The 17,565-nt window shown below is 32.1% G+C and overlaps 1 protein-coding gene and 2 long non-coding RNA genes across 4 annotated transcripts; all 3 read left to right on the top strand.

Moving 5' to 3' along the window:
- Positions 1–1,462: 1,462 nt before the first annotated feature.
- Positions 1,463–3,870, top strand: LOC146939322 (uncharacterized). Its single transcript, XM_085749763.1, has 2 exons — positions 1,463–1,549; positions 3,394–3,870. The coding sequence occupies exons 1-2, from the start codon at positions 1,463–1,465 to the stop codon at positions 3,868–3,870; spliced, it is 564 nt and encodes a 187-aa protein (XP_085605889.1).
- A 7,429-nt stretch (positions 3,871–11,299) lies between these two features.
- Positions 11,300–12,335, top strand: LOC146939321 (uncharacterized). The gene is made up of 2 exons (XR_015031620.1): positions 11,300–11,963; positions 12,063–12,335. It is a non-coding gene; the product is annotated as an uncharacterized LOC146939321 (long non-coding RNA).
- A 1,088-nt stretch (positions 12,336–13,423) lies between these two features.
- Positions 13,424–16,351, top strand: LOC146939320 (uncharacterized). Of its 2 annotated transcripts, XR_015031619.1 has the most exons (3): positions 13,520–13,731; positions 14,260–15,908; positions 16,077–16,351. It is a non-coding gene; the product is annotated as an uncharacterized LOC146939320 (long non-coding RNA). The 2 variants fall into 2 exon arrangements; XR_015031618.1 differs by having other exon boundaries at positions 13,424–15,908.
- Positions 16,352–17,565: the final 1,214 nt, after the last annotated feature.

Below are 17,565 nucleotides of genomic sequence, written 5' to 3'. Positions count from 1 at the left end.
ACTGTTAATATGGTGAATGTAGATGAAAGAAACGTCGAAGGGGTCCAAAATATCAGAACAGCGGTCTATGATCATTTTTCTCAACACTTTAAAAATGTAGGGGCAGCTCGGCCTCAAGTAGATGTCCTTGCTTTTCGAAAATTGTCATGGGGTGAAGCAGGTAACTTAATCAAACCTTTCTCTTTAGAAGAAGTGAGGAGGGCAGTGTGGGATTGTGAAAGTTACAAGAGCCCAGGTCCGGATGGCATTACTTTTGGTTTTATAAAAGACTTTTGGGAGTTGATGAAAGATGATTTCATGAGATTTTTAGTGGAATTTCATCACAATGGTAAGCTGTCAAAGGGGGTGAACTCAACCTTTATTGCTTTGATTCCGAAGGTTAGTAGTCCACAACGGCTGCATGATTTTCGGCCTATCTCTTTGGTGGGGTGTATGTATAAGGTATTAGCGAAGGTTCTGGCAAATAGATTACGGGAAGTTATTGATAGTGTGGTGTCAGACTCTCAATCAGCTTTTGTTAAGGGGAAACAAATTTTAGATGGTATCCTTATTGCAAATGAAGTGGTTGATGAAGCAAAACGTACGAATAAGGAACTCCTTATGTTTAAGGTAGATTTTGAGAAAGCCTATGACTCGGTGAACTTAAATTGTCTTGATTCCATGATGGCTACTATGAATTTCCCTACGCTTTGGCGAAAGTGGATGTCAGAATGTGTAGGAACGGCTATGGCTTCCGTTCTTGTCAATGGTAGTTCGACAGAGGAGTTTCCAATCGAGCGGGGTCTTCGTCAATGGGACCTTTTATCCCCTTTTCTATTTCTTTTGGCAGCCGAAGGTTTTAACATTTTGATGAAGGGTATGGTTGAGGCAGATATGTTCACGGGGTACAGTGTTGGCTCTTTGGGTAAGGTTACTCTTACACACCTTCAGTTTGCTGACGACACATTGATTATAGGTGAGAAGAGTTGGCAGAATGCGCGCGGTTTTGCTATTGTTTGAGGAAATTTCGGGTTTGAAGGTGAACTTTAATAAAAGTATGTTAACTGGTATCAACATATCGGATTCGTGGTTGGCCGAGGCGGCTATGGTATTGAATTGTAAAATGGGATCCATCCCTTTTTTATACTTGGGTCTTCCTATTGGGGGGGATTCCAGGAAGTTGAGTTTTTGGAAACCAGTTATTGACCGTATAGTTGCTCGCTTGTCCTTGTGGAATAATAAGTTTCTCTCATTTGGTGGTCGCTTGATATTACTGAAATTTGTCCTGTCGTCTCTCACGGTTTACTTTCTTTCCTTTTTCAAGGCTCCCGCAGGTATAATCTCTTCTATTGAATCTATTTTTAAAAGATTTTTTTGGAGGGGTGGTGAGGATCATAGGAAAATAGCTTGGATAAAGTGGGACTCTGTTTGTGTCCCGAAGGAGGATGGAGGGTTGGGGGTTAGGAGATTATGAGAGTTTAATATGGCGTTGTTGGGGAAATGGTGTTGGAGGATGTTGACTGATAAGGAGGGATTGTGGTACCGTGTTTTGAAGGCCCGTTATGGGGAGGTAGGGGGCCGATTTGTGAAGAAGATTTCCTTCTTAGACTTGGCTGGGTTTTGATGATAACAAACACATATCACAAAAGAAGAAAAACCATGGAGGCTCAAGTTGAAGAATGAAGACAATGAGACTTAGGCTTCATAGTTATATTTTTGTAAGTATGGTCCTTATCTTTGATTTATCATTCTTAACTTTATGGAATAACTTAGAATGCTCAAAAAATAATTACAAACATTTTTTCTAAGTTCTCATGTGAAGCAATGCCTAAAAATCTTTTGAAAATAAATCACACACTCACAATGATTTTCATATAAATGTGATTTTGCATGAAATCTTTTTTTTTTTGAGGAAAATTCATAGTTTATTATGAAAATTGCATGATTACTTTTACCATTAAAAATATGGCTTACGTGAATCAAGTTAATTGTTTTTCATATAGTTGAAAATATTCAGACATGGGCCTTTTCACCTTGTATCAACGGCTATTTGGATAACTTTCTTTATATACTTTTTTCCGTTGATCAAAATTATTTACCTAATTAAATCAACTTGGTGGAACGGCTAGTTCTTGGTTTAAATCTTCCAACAGGTTATTCCTCAATTATTTTGCAAAACGACTAGTTTATTTTAAAATGCATTTCATACTACTTTTATGAATAGGTACAATTTTAAAGATATGTCTATTCATTTGTAACCATTTTTCAACAAATAGTATTGCTTCATAAACATCTTTTTAGCCTCTATAAATTCAATTGAGAATCAAAGCAATTTACACACAACAACTTTCATTATCTCAATTGACATTTTCAATATCACTTGCTTTTAAACTTTCATTCAAATTGTTTGGAAAACTTTGCATACACTTTAACATTTATTAAAAAGTTTTCTGAGCACTAAGTCCATTTGTTAGAGTGATATTGATAAAGATATACAGTCATACATTTGTTATTCTTCAATTACTTTGTTGTAAAGTTTCTTGCCATTGTTGGTGAGAATTATTGTTAAAGATAGTGGGGTGCTATCTTGTGATTGTTGTAAAAGGTTCTTTGATTCGGGAAGATTCAAAGTCCACAAAAAGTGTTTGGTGTTTGTGTTGTAATCAAGAGAGAGAGTTTCTTTCTTGGGTTTATGTTAGAAAGATTGTTAGGGGGTCTTGGGGTGAGATTGCTTGTAACAAAGATTCTAACATAGTGAATTCCTTCGCGGGGTGTGAAGGGAGTGGACTGACCCTAAGATTTAGAGGGGAACCACTATAAATTACTCTTTTATTTTTCCGCATTTATACCTTCATCATTATTTACCGGAAAAATTATCACGAACGCTAAACTCTGAAAAATTAACCAATATTCCTAGAAACCTAATTCACCCCCTCTTAGGTTACACGATTGAGGGAGGGGGAAGACATGATTCTATATGGTAGAGGTCTTTATGTCGAGTCAGAGGGGGAGTAGGTGAGGGAGTGGGAAGTTGGTTTGACAACAATGTCCGCCGGTTAGTGGGTGATGACAAGACAACCTTATTTTGGTTCGATCGTTGGGTCGGGGAAACGCCTTTGCGATTCAAATTTCCTAGGCTTTTTGATCTAGCCTTAAATAAGGATTGGTCAGTGGCGGAGATGAAGCGTTTAGGTTGGGAGATGAAGCGTTTAGGTTGTTAAAGAATAAAAATTGGAAGGGCTTGGAAGTGGAGGCGACGTTTATTAGCATGTGAGGAGGAAAGTGTGAGAGAGTGCTCAGAAGTGTTAAATAACATTGTTTTGCAGGTTGATGTTATTGATTCGTGGAGATGGCTCTTAGATCCCGTGCTTGGTTATACGTTGCGGGATTCCTATCGCTTTCTCACAAATTCAGGTGGATTGGAGTTTGGTTGATGATGTCTGGCATAGGAATATTCCTGTGAAAGTGTCTTTGTTCGTGTGGCGTCTCTTGCGTAACCGGCTGCCTACTAAAGATAATCTATTGCGGCGGAATATTATTCATGCAAATGACTTGGCTTGCGTAAATGGGTGTGGAATAGCCGAAACAGCTACTCATATCTTTCTAGACTGTGAATTGTCGTCTTCCTTGTGGCTTCTTGTCTGGAATTGGATAGGGATCTCGGTGGTTGCTCCGTGTCAGATTCGTGATCATTGCATTCAGGTTTCTTTCATGGCAGGGATGACGCATGGTACTCACTCGTTTTTCAAGGTCATCTGGTTTGCTTGTGTCTGGGTAATTTGGAAGGAGCGTAATAATCGAATTTTCAAAAATATGGTGTCCACTCCTTTGGTTCTTATTGAGAAAGTAAAGCTTCTCTCTTTTTTGTGGTTGAAAGTTAAACACGCATAATTTTGTTATTGTTATCAAGATTGGTGGAGACATCCGCTCCCTTGTATGAGTGTCCACTGATTTTGTCTGTTTTGCTGGTGCTTTTGTTTGACTCTTTGTGTCTGTAAACTTTGTTTGGTGGTCTTCTTTGCACTCCTTGTGCATGAAGCTTCCCCGTTGTTGATTTAATATATTTATAGCATTTTGATTTGTGCAAAAAAAAAAATATAATTTCATAAGAAAAAACATCATTTCATTTTTTATAAAAATCATACTTATTTTTTTTTTACATTTTATTGTAAAAAAATGATCAAAATTCTCTATTATGAGGAATAAAAATTCAGAAAAATTAAATTTTATTGCGTTGACGTTTTTGGTAAATAAGATTTAGTTACTATAATTATAGCTGATAGAAAATTATTTTTTCTACAAAAAATAACTCATTTAACTATTAATTTAAGGATTTGGTGTACTAATACACTCAAATTTTTTAGTGTACCATAGAATTTACCTTTTTTTTTACAACATAGAATTTACCTATATAATATTAAATCTGATATTTTTTACGAATTATCTGTAAATGTGATCATTATGTGCAAATTTTTAGATGCTCTAAAATAATTGCTATTGTCATCTTTATTAATAATAATAAGTCAATCGAATTGCATCGTTTCATTTATTTACATCATATTTTTTCATTTGCTCAAAGTATACTTTACTTAAACTATTTAAATAAGATATCTTTTACAATATTTCACAAATTTGTCAGCTTAATTTTTTCTAGTAGAGATTTTTTTTTTCATTTGTACATTTATACAGATAAGTAAACTAATCAAATTTTTGTAACCAAAAAAACTAATCAAATTTTATGACATCGACACCTTTTAATATGTAAACTAATTACATTGCAACACGTGTCATCTTTATATAAAAAGACAATCAAAATGCGTGGTTTTATTTATTCACATCATTTTTTTTTATTTTGATTAGGGAATAATCCTCATCTTACTTTAATTAGCAAATATTCCTCGATCAATGTTGGTTTTAGAATTTCAAACTGTTATTTTTGCATTTTGAAGGTCTATTTGAAAAACAATTTTCATTTATCAAATTTATTATTGGGTTGTGTTATGACCAGGTTGCTCTATCTAAAACGTTTTGTGACCTGCCTAAAATTGTGCAAAGCATACCATCCACCTCCAGAATAAAACAAGTTCATTGACAACTGTGTTATTAACTATTGCATTGTAGCTAACTGTTCGAGAATTACACCCTCAATTATGGCTATTAAGGCCACTCAAATTTAATACAAAAATCACTCTAATACGGTACTTTGACCACTCTATTATGGTATTGATACCACTCGAATATGGTGTTACTTATTACTCTTACTTTTAACTTCTCCGACTATGGTACTATGACCATTAAAATATGGTGCTACCACTATTCTACCCTCTAACTTCTCCAAGGGAAGAAAAATATCGAAAATAACTATTTTTAAGATCATTCTTAATTCTGAAGGAACATTATTGTTGAAAAGGGATTATAATCTTAAAAATTCTCTTTATTCTGAAGGAACATATATTATCAAATGGGCTATGCTATTAAGACCATTCTCAATTCCAAAGGGACAATTTATCTAAAGCAACTATGATCTTAAGAACACTTTTAATTTCGAAGGGACAAAAAAAAGAGGTGAGGAGAAGAATAGTTCGTTAACACAAGCTGGAGGGAGAAGAGAGAAAGAGTTCTCGACAACTTAATCAATACAAATCCTTGGTGTGATTTATGAACTAAGCAGAGTCCTCTATTTATATAGAGACTTTGTACTTGTATTTAGTTAAAATTGCGACAGCAGTAACTCTAGTGGATACGATATTAAAAAGGAAACTTGCCCACTAACTAGTTTAAAACTCTTATGGATAAGATGAAAAAGAAACAAACCCACAAAATTGGAGGAAACAAACTAATTGGATATGAATGAAGGAAAGATGAGAAAATCGGTTGGATTCTCAATCTTATCACAACTAACTTAATCTAAAATTATGAGAAATGATATCCATGAATAAAAGATAATGATTACTATTATTTTTATCGTTATCATAAATTTAAAAATTAAATTCCACAATTTAAACACTACTAATGTGTGTATTCTATTTTATGTGGGACCCCACACTTTTTTTTTCAATTCACAAAGCACTTAATCAAGGTCGAATTACTTGGTGTTTAATTTTTCAACCTTTCAATTTCATTCCAACTTCACACTAATGTACCAACAATCATCCACTTGAATTTAAAAAATGGTCCCAATTAACAAGAGTTGCTTTTAGCATTGAACTCAATCTTTGACACAGAACCCGCACACAATCTTTTTCTGAGGTGTATTCTAAAAGAGTGTGCTTTTATGCCCCTGCACATTTATCCCAGTTTGATGAACGCTCTAGGTATTTTGCATCAAAATTCCATAGGAACCGGCCTTAGTTCCATATTTGTATAAGTGCCATCAAGAGTAGTCATGTAGCTATGTACTCCACTCCACATATAAGTTATATTTCATTAAGAGTTTATATTATTTCATCCTTATGTTGAGACATGAATCATCCTTGCCTACTTTTATCATAGCATGTTCTTTAACTCTATGACTTGCTATTACCCGTTGAACCTATCTATTGGAATCTCCAGTCATTTAGGTCGGGTTACCATCACTCGTGATCTCTAGCATTAGTCATATCCTCTTTTATGTGTTTAGGACTTTATAGTTATTTCTTTCTTCATAGGATCAACTAAGTTTCTATCGTCTCTTACCATTGTAGTAAGGATTCTAAATTTTGTAATAGCTGCAATACTATCATAATTAATTAACACAGTTGGCAACGAGTTTTCCCACAAGGGGGTCTCAACTGACAAGCATCTTATCAACTTGTTTATTCACTAGTTTTCTCTAGTACTCTCATCTCAGATTCATTGCATAGTAGACTGAGTCAATATTGTTTGTTTCTTATTTTTCTAAGTAATAACTCCTCTAGTGATACTCAATTTGTAGCCATTGATAGCTTAGGAATTATTTTAATAAGGTGTTCCTATTTTCATTAGTGCACCATTTAAGTACATCATGATTCTTCTCATAATGTAATCCTAGAGTCATAATATTTTTAAGGCACCACGTGACTCTTTCAATAACATGTCAATGCTTCTCACTCGGTCTATTGGTAAACTTTCATAAGAGTCCCATGACATGTCGGATCTAGTACAGTCAGTGGCATACCTAAGTCGGCCAATGATGCTTGCTTACTTTGTTTGTCAAACACCTTTTTCAGTGTTCTTGAAGAGTTTTACACATGGATAATAAGGTGTGTTTGCAGGTTTATAGTCAAAATAATTATATTTCCTTGATTTTCTCAACATAGTGAGATTCATCCAAGAAAATTCTCTTTTCTGATCTAGTAGTAATCTTGATATCAAGAATTACATTAGCATTTCCTAAGTATTTCATATCAGAGTCATTGCTAACAATGATTTCACATAATTTAAAACATAAAAGTTTGATCCAAATATGACCAAGTCATCTACATAGATACATATGATCATGCAAATGTTATTTTTGTATTTGTAGTAAATACATTTTTCACTTCCATTCATTTTACACTCAATCAATATGTTTAGGTTGTCCAATTTTCCATTCCATTGCTTAGGAATTTTTTTTTTGGACGATACAAAGATTTATCTAACTTAAAGACATTGTTTTCCTTGTCCGTGAATCACAAAACCTTCAAGTTGCTCTATATAGATTTCTTATTTTAGTTCACCATTTAAAAAGGCATTTATCACATTCATTTGGTATACTATCGAGTTATGAACACCAGTTAGAGAAATTAGTAACCTTACGGATGTGATTCTCAGAACTGGTTAGTAAGTGTCGAAAAAATCTATATTTTTCTCTTTTCCTAAAACCTTGTGTTGAGTTAGACTATCGAGAATCCATTTCATCGTATATAACTTCTTGCCATAATTCAGCATTCAATGAGGATATAGCTTCTTGCCATACTCTTTAGCAATTTTTGTTTTATTACCTCTTCGATGTTCTATAACATCTCCTACTATGTTTTCATAACTATTTTTTATTACTGGAATGTGATTAGATGTTGTGCCTCCATCAACTCTTCATTAAAAAAGAGAACTTATTTCCCCCCACTAGTACCCCAACTATTCCTTGATTTACAGGGGTGTTTATTTTCATAGAAATCGGCATTGTTCGATTCTATGATCACTTTAGCATTTAGATCATAAAATCTATATGCTTTGCTATTTATAACATACTCAATGAGTACACATTCATAGATTATACTTGTGAGTTTAACTCTCATGGATCTGGAATCCAAATATAGACGAGATAACCCCATGTTAGAAAATAAAACAAATTGGGTAGTCTTTTCTATAAAACTTCATAAGTAGAAATTTTGTTTTTAAACTTGAGTACTCTATTTAACATAAATTTCAAGTTGTGTTACTAAAATTGAAAATGTCAAATGTATCAATTTTATTTTTCAAATTTTTTGTAGCAACTTTTATTCATGTTATTTTATGCTATGCAAAATCATATTTTTAATTACTATCTCTCGTAATTAGTATGTCTATTTGTAAAAAAAATAAAAAAAAATTGTGTCTTCATAAAAATAAGTTTAAAAAACAAACAGTAAGGTTTTGGAAAAATTATTTTAGAGGTATTTTATCTTGTTCATTTGTAACACTTGAGTCCTTTATCTTTTTTTTTTGGTCTCATTCAAGTCCTTTATCTCTTGGAATGTTTGACAGTTAGTCCTTTTTTTCATTTTAATCAACAAAAAAATGTTAATTTGGCTCAACACATATGATTATTATGGTTGGTGTTTTTCTAGGCATTGATTTGAGACACTGATGGTCGAATTAGGCAAGTGTACCAAATCGTTTACCAAGTAATAAAGTGATAAATAGAGTATCGTATCCACAGAGATGTCGTTTCAACCAAACAATTCACGTTACTTATTTGGGAACAAAATAAATTAAAAGAGATAAGGGTTTAGAATTTTGGAAAGTTAATATGTTTGCAACAAAGCAAGTTTACCTGTTTTGATTGCAGAATGTTAGCGGCGGTTAGGATTTTTTGAATCCCCTCTATTTAGTTGTTGGAATTACGTCACAGACAAGTTTTATTCATGTTATTAATCGTTATCTATCTAAGTGATGAGTTTATGAGGTTTTACTACCTATCAGCCGTCAAGTACTACCTGCTGATCACATGGTTATCCTTAATTGTGGGGCCTTACTCTTTCAGATATATGGGTTCATTCCCCTCCAGCTGTCGAGTTGCACCTGTTGATCACACGGACGTACGTGTGGGGTCTTACTCTCTCAGAGGTAATTGAAACATAAACTTAAATTGATTTTCCTAAATTCTGATCAGTGTAGTCCCAATGTTCTTAAAGGTCCATCCATCTATGAATCATAGAAGCACATAATACACTCTCCCTCTTGGTAGTTCTATAAAAGAGCAGCCCTATCAGCGTCTACCTTACCAAGGTGAAAGAAGAGTGGAGTTACTAGGCTGATTTAAGCCGTGAAGTCAACTGTTTCCATAATACTAATTAGTTACTTCATGATTCTAGAAGATATACATCAATATTAGGTATGTCACCTCCCTAAGTACCTTACTCACATGGTTCGCTCTTTTTCGACTTCTTTCTCTGGTTACTAATTAATTACTTCCCGATTAAACACACACACACACAGATATATATATATATATATATATATATATATATATATATATATCAATATTAGGTAATGTCACCTCCCTAAGTGTCTAAGTCAGGGTTATGCTTCAGAGGAGACAAATCTTACGTAACAGCAGTAAAACTTATAAATAGCATAAAAAGAAATAACTAAATAAAAACTTTAAATTAAATAAATTATCCAACAACCAGAATAGAGGTTCATAAAAACTTGGAGGAGAGAAACTCCTCCCTTGAAGCTCCTAGTGCTTGCCTTCCTATTGAACTGCTTTGCTCTGAATGAGATATAATGAATGACGAGAGTGGTATTTATAGGAAGAGTTTCCACCTGAACTTGGGCTAAAATACCAGGTTTTTTGCACCAAAACGTCACAAAACAACGCCTTTTCTCACAAGGAACATGCGCCAGGAGCCTAGAACAATGGGCTAGGAGCATGTGAGAGGAGTTTAAGGTGCCAGGCACCTAGAAGCATGTGTCAGGCTGCTTAGAATGTGCCTAGGCTCACAGAACTGTGTGTCAGGCGTATGTGAGTGTTGTATGGGTCCCGGAACACCTATTTCTTCGTCTTTTTGGGTGTTTGCTTCCATATAAGATGTCTTGGAACTTGGGAACATAATTCCTCCCTCTGTAACGTCTTCTGAGGCCTCTTGAATCTTCATTCTTTCATCTTCCCAAGGTCTTCGCAAATCTTCAAATGTCTTGCTTTGCCGATATGCATGATTTCTTCGTGAATTACAACAAAACACCCCAAAATTGCTATGTTTGAGGAAGAATAGAATTACAAACTCAAATATTAGAAATGTCCCAAAATCATAAGCAGTTGTTCTAATACTCCTCTATTCTGGATGTAAAACCTAGTGAAAATGACTGAAAAACATGTTAAGAATAACATAAGATGACATGTCATCAGACACTAAAACTTAGTGTTTTGATTTGAATTTTATGTGTTTGATAAAAAAGATGACGACGAACATTGAAGAAGAAAATGAATATTTGTTTTTTATGAGTTTTTTAAACGATAAAAATTATGTATAATTAAAATTATTACTAATAATCATACATGGCACGCTACCTCAAAACGTTTTTTTAATAACAAAATAAAGAAAGGATTAAGTTGTACACATTCAAAGAGATAAATGATTTGATAGGGACCAAAATAAAAAATATAGGACTCAACTATTACAAATAAATAAGATAAAGAACTTGAAAGAGACAAAAAAAGAAGATAAAGAACCCATATATTACAAATAAATAAGACAAAGGACTCCTGACGTAATTTTACGTAAACTTTTATTTTTTACTTTTAGGAGCAATACATTATTACATAATTCAAAAGTGTTATACAAAACTGTATATATATATATATATATAATCAACTTTGCCTTGCACAAATGTTATAGTACATAATGACATCTTTTATTGTTAAACATAATTAATAATTTTAAATACTTCATCCAACATGTGACACATATAAAAAATGTTACTTTTAATTGACACACACTTGTGATTTGAGCAAGACTTATGCAATTAGTGCATCATCACTAATGACAAAATAAATATATTTTAGTTTAGTAGCTAATCTTATGTTAGAAAAAAATTAATAAATTGTAGTAATAACATTGATATGGTATATAACATCGGATGTCCTTCCTCTCTCATCCTCTTTGTGGTTAGTGACGCTATAAACATGACACGTGGTAAAATCATTACAGGGTTTAGAAAATTGGGTTGCTAATGCACACTTTTCCATCAATCTAAACATACATCAATGTCAATATCATAAACTTAGATGCTTTGCATGCTATCTTGATTAATTATTGGTGAATTTGAAATCTAACTTATAAAGTAGCTATAGCACTGCTATAAACTATGGACCACATGAAATCCAACAATATTATACCTCTTTTGTACTTTTTCCTTTTCCGTCATGCGAAAGGTTGGAAAATTATTGAATCTTAGTAAAATAAAAATTAATTCTTATGAATGTTAAGTTTTTCATGTGACCTCTATATCAAATGTCTGAAAGGGATAAACAACAATGTTGTTATTTATTTTAGAGACATTTAATAATGATTATAATTTTAGAAATGAGTGGATGAGTTTGATAAGAGTGCTAAAGGAAAAACACAACTCTTTGATGTACTTACGAGACATTTTCTTACAACTCCATAAGCACTAAAATTTATTTAATGTATGTAAGGAGAAGATAAGCTCTGTAAACTATAAAGTGAACAAATCATATTCTAATTCTTACATGCACATTGAAGAAAATATGACTAGAATAGTCAAGTTTATTTTTATTTCCATATTTCTTGTTGCAACGAGCAACCCAAATTTTAACCCAGGTGATCCATATTTGGATGTTTTAAATTTCCTTAATTACTTCGTACATAATATTTTGTCTCATTTAAATAACACTCTTTTATTCTCTTTTTTCATTACAGGCCGTGTATGTAAAGAAAATTCTGATTGTCCAAATGAGATATGCCCTTCTCCTTGGAAGTCGACGTGTGTAGAGCCATATTTTTTTATGATCCTTATAAAAAGATATAAATATTGTACATGTACGTGAGCGATGTGCCTCCTAAGATTTTGCTACAAAATGCAATAATTTGAATTTGATCTTTTTTTTATTTTCACAGACCATGTAATTATGGCTTTGTATTCTAAGATGAGAGTAATGAAACGAAATAAGGAATACAATAATATTATTTAGATATTCTTTTTCTTGTTTTCTCTTAATTTTGGAGATATCATCATGTCCTTCAATTTAGGCATATCACATTATCTTTCCAACCTTACCGCCTATCGAAATATCTTTACTAAATAAGTTCAAAAGAAGTTATTATGTTACTTCTAAGCTTGTAATTTTATACTTTAAGTCATAATATTATTACACTCATGAGTTTTTCACATACTTCAATTTATAATTCTCTTACACACTTTATTTTTTTCGAATTGACCATATAATATAGGCAAAGTCTGGAAAAAAAAACGGCCATGTAAAACTCTTTTTTTTTTAAGGCAAAAAGGTTTATCCATTGAGGACAGTGACCCAAATATATTAAAAAGAAAATAGATACAAAGAGGGGGGCCCAAACCTGACCCTCAAAAACATTAACAAAATCTGAAATTAGGAAGACCTAATCTATTTCTAGTTAAGTCCCCCAAAATTTCTGCAGGAGCAAAATTCCACCAATTAAAATTGATCACACTTAAACCTAAAGTGGCTAGCTTATCAACACAATGGTTGCCCTCTCTAAAAATGTGAGTAATCAAGAAGTATATATTACTAATTAAAATCAAACAATTCTCCCATCTATTTTTCAATTGCCAAGGAACAATATGAGAAGACTTGAGAGCCAAGGTAACTAATATTGAGTCAATTTCAATCCACAAATTGGTCCAATTTCTTTGATGAGCACATTCTATAGCCAGGATGACACCAAGAATCTCAGCATAAACTGCATTAGCTACCCCAATGTTGTAAGCAAAGCAACCCAGACTATCACCTTTCCAATTTCTAAAAATCCCTCCACAAGCTGCTAGACCAGAAGATCCCAAAGATGCCCCATCAATATTACATTTAATCCAAGAATGAATAGGGGGATGTCATAACACTTCAATGATTCTAAGAGCTCTAGAAAGGGCCATGTAAAACTATTATTCTAACCTAACCTCTAACTTTATATTCTTCCACTTTTTGACCTTTAGGACATTAAAATATGATTTTCCACTGAAAATTAAAATTTTATGACAAGTGACATATTAATTATCAATTTTTAAAGCGGCGAAAACTCAAAAAACAAAACAACAGAAACCTCGGCTAGGAATCAAATTTTGAGCCGGTTTTTCATTGACATCTATAAATATACACAAAAAGGATATAATTGGAAGAAGCCTTGATTTATTTTCACGGGTTAAACTTCATTCCCTAGTTTTGCAAGCTTGTTTATAAGCTCATAAGAACTTCACCATAAAATTTTGAAGTTTTTAAACGAGATACGAATTATTTCTTCCGTCAATCTTCTGTGAAGCTATTATTTCTTGTTAAAGATATAGTGTAGTCTTTTAGCCTTTTGAATGTTGAATATTTGGCATTATACAGAGAAGGTAAGTCTCTTAACATTTTTTTCTTCTTTTTGATGCAGATAAGTATGACTTGGAGAACAAGCTAGTTTTAATGAGTACTTGATAATCAAAAAATGATGAAGAAAATTAGTAATAAGAGACGATCAAAAAAATTCAGGCACCTGATACATATTCAACAAATCTAATAGCACCACTCACAAAAAAAATCTAATAGCAAAAAATCAAGCAGGCCATTTTAAAGGAGTTCGCCATTTTCATCTCCAGATCACAAAAGAATGATGAAGATATTTAACTCAGCGAAGGGATAGAGAGAGGACCATGAAAATATTGAAAGACCATTCCATTAGTCCTTCTCCCTCTGCTCCTCCACTGAGTTAATTCAACTAAATCAACACATCCATGAGCGAACATATCCATATTAAACTTAACGATAATATAACAAAAAAATGTAACAGAAATCTAAGTAAAACTATTATGTTGTACGAACATAATAATGCATTGGAGTCACATAAATCTAAGGAAGTAAAACTATTATCTTCTTTGCTTAAGGTGCAGGTTGGATGCATTGGATTGTTCATTTATTTACAATCTTCAAGCTTGAACTTCTTCAGAAGCTCCTTTGTGTATTTGGATTGATGAAAATACACTCCATTTTTGCATTGGTTGATTTGAATTCCAAGAAAGAACTTCAATTCTCCCATCATGCTCATTTCAAACTCATCCTACGTTAACTTAGAAAATTCTTTGCAAAGAGATGCATTAGTAGAACTAAATATTATATCATCAACATAAATATGAACAATCAGAATGTCTTTCTCAAGTGTCCTTCTGAAGAGTGTTGTGTCAACCTGACCTCTTTTAAAATCGTTTTCAATTAAGAAATTACTTAGTCTATCATACCAAGCTCTGGTAGCTTGTTTCAGACCATATAGTGATTTCTTAAGTTTATAAACGTGATCAGGATGCCTCAGATCCTCATAACCTGGAGGTTGTTTGACATACACTTCTTATGAAATTACAACATTATGAAAAGCACTCTTAACATCCATTTGATGTAATATAATGCCATGATTAACTGCATAGGAAAGAAGTAACCTGATTGCTTCCAATCTTGCAACTGGAGCAAATGTTTCAGTATAATCAATTCCTTCTTATTGACTGTAACTGTGTGCAACAAGTCTGACTTTGTTTTTGATCACTTATCCTTGTTCATTAAGCTTGTTTCTAAACACCCATTTTGTTCCAATAATGTTCTTATGCTCAGGCTTAGAAACTAGATCCCACACATAATCGGTTCGATTGGTCGGTCCGAGCCAGTTTTTAAAACTATGTTCTTAATTTGGAAGGAACATTATTCTTGAAAATGGATTATAATCTTAAAAATTCCCTTTATTCCGAAGTAACATATATTACCGAATGAGTTATGCTGTTAAGACCATTTTCAATTTCAATGAGACAATTTATCTAAAGCAATAATGATCCTAATAAGGTGACGAGAAGAATAGTTCGTTAACACAAGCTGGAGGAAGAAGAGAGAAAGAGTTCTCCACAACTCAATACATCTCCTTGGTGTGATTTATGAACTGAGTAGAGTCCTCTATTTACATAGAGACTGTGTAACTGTATTTAGTTAAAATTGCGGCAGCTATTAGCTATAAGCTATCAGTCATCAGCTATAAGTTATCGGCTATTTTTACTAAACAGAGCCTATATCACTGCTATAAACCATGGACCATATGAAATCCAACAATATTATACCTCTTTTGTACTTTTCCCTTTTCAGTCATACGAAAGGTTGGAAAATTATTAAAACTTAGTAAAATAAAAATTAATTCTTATGAATGTTAAGTTTTTCATGTGACCCCTTATCAAATCTCTGAAAGGGACAAACACAACATTGTTAAATATTTTAGAGACATTTAATAATGATTCTAATTTTAGAAAGGAATGGATGAGTTTAATAAGTGTTTAGGAAAAACACAACTCTTTGATGTACTTATGAGACATTTTCTTACAACTCCATAAGCACTAAAATTTATTTAATGTATGTAAGGAGAAGATAAGCTCTATAAATTATAAAGTGATCAAATCATATTCTAATTTTTACATGCACATTGGAGAAAATATGATTAGAATAGTCAAGTTTATTTTTATTTCCGTATTTCTTGTTGCAATGAGGGAACCACGTTACAACCGAGGTGATCCATTTTTGGATGTTTTAAATTTCTTTAATTACTTCGTACATAATATTTTCTCTCATTTGAATAACACTTTTTTATTCTCTTTTTTCATTACAATAGTATGTGAATAAAATTCTGATTGTCCAATTTCTTTATGCTCGTTTCCTTGGAAACCGACGTGTGTAGAGCCATATTTTTTGAAGATCCCTACAAAAAGATTTAAATATTGTACATGTACGTGAACAATGTGATAAATAGATGAAGAAGCATATCAAGGTTGAAGGAATTCTCACAAATGATTCTGAAGTCTCTGGTCCATTGGTTCTAAATCCATGATTAATGAATCTTATTGCCATGTAGTCTTCATTGTTCTGAAGTATATTATGATGTTGACTCTAAGCTGCATAAATTGATTTATTTTATGACCCTACCGTCATGAATCTGATGTCCTTTTGAAGTGATTTTATAAGTCTCATTTCTTGTTTCTTTGAATAATTTTAATATGTACATTTGTAATATAATGTTCCTAAGAACGCTCAAAGAAATTAGAATATAAAATTAAAATACATCAAACTCATAAATGTTCTTTGTTCAATTAAGTTTGTTATCAATAAATCAACTATTAAAAGAGATTTTGTAATTTTCCTTATCGATTTCCCCCTTATGAAATGTTAATTGAGATAAAAACAATGCAACTGATTTTGAGCCAAGAACAATAATTTTTTTTTATTGATACTGAAAACATTACAGAATGGCCTTCACAAATGCTATTTATATTGATGGATGCATCAAGATGTAGTTTATAAAAATCCATTTTTTCATGGAATAATTGATGTTGTTTATTTTGATGTGAATCATTTTAGTTATCGTCGTTTTAGTTATTTTTGTTTTTGATGTAGACTATTTTGTGAGTTTTGGTTGACGAGGTTTCCTATGAGATACTTTTTTTCTACGAGATCTTGGTAAGTTGATTATTTATAAAAAAAAAAATGATGAGGTTCTAAAAATCAAGTCTCTCTTTATTTTTATGTTATTACAACTCATCTTAATTTTTTGTATCAATATCAGAAACGAATGAATGAATATTATCAAAGCAGCGAGTGACGTCATACTAAAAAACTAGATGTAAAAGTTTGGACAAATTTTATAAATATAGTGATTCAAAATATATCATGCACATTCAATAATATAGAGAATATTATCAATCATTTGGTAAAACCCAAATTTGATCTCTAGGTGAAATAATTTTTTTTTTAAACTTCATTTATCTCTTGGTCATACTCCAAAGTCCAATTATATATGCTGCGAACTAGAGAGTTAATACTAAAAAAAAGGAAGAAAAAAAATCAAATTTTTTCTACCAACTTTTACCAAATTTTTTTATGAGATGCAAAATTATATTGCTAATTATCAGCCTCATAATTATCATGTGTATTTGTAAAAAAAAAAAATATATATTGTGTTCCTATAAAAAATCAAACAATAAATTTTTAAAGCTGAATTGTCACATGACACTTCTATTTTTGCCTTTTGCGAGCAATACATATTAAATAATTTTTTTTTGAATAAGCATTATTATATAATTTTAAATTTGTTATAAAAATTGATCTATATCTATATTAATTATCAACTTTTACCTTGCACAAATATTACAGTGCACATGGTATATTCCTTT

Source organism: Medicago sativa, chromosome 3 (assembly GCF_051527215.1).
Source record: "Medicago sativa cultivar Bolivia chromosome 3, Bolivia_mono, whole genome shotgun sequence".
NCBI classification, from domain to species: domain Eukaryota; kingdom Viridiplantae; phylum Streptophyta; class Magnoliopsida; order Fabales; family Fabaceae; genus Medicago; species Medicago sativa.
The sequence above is the reverse complement of the archived record's forward strand: the minus strand, read 5'-3'. Positions and strand labels throughout refer to the sequence as shown.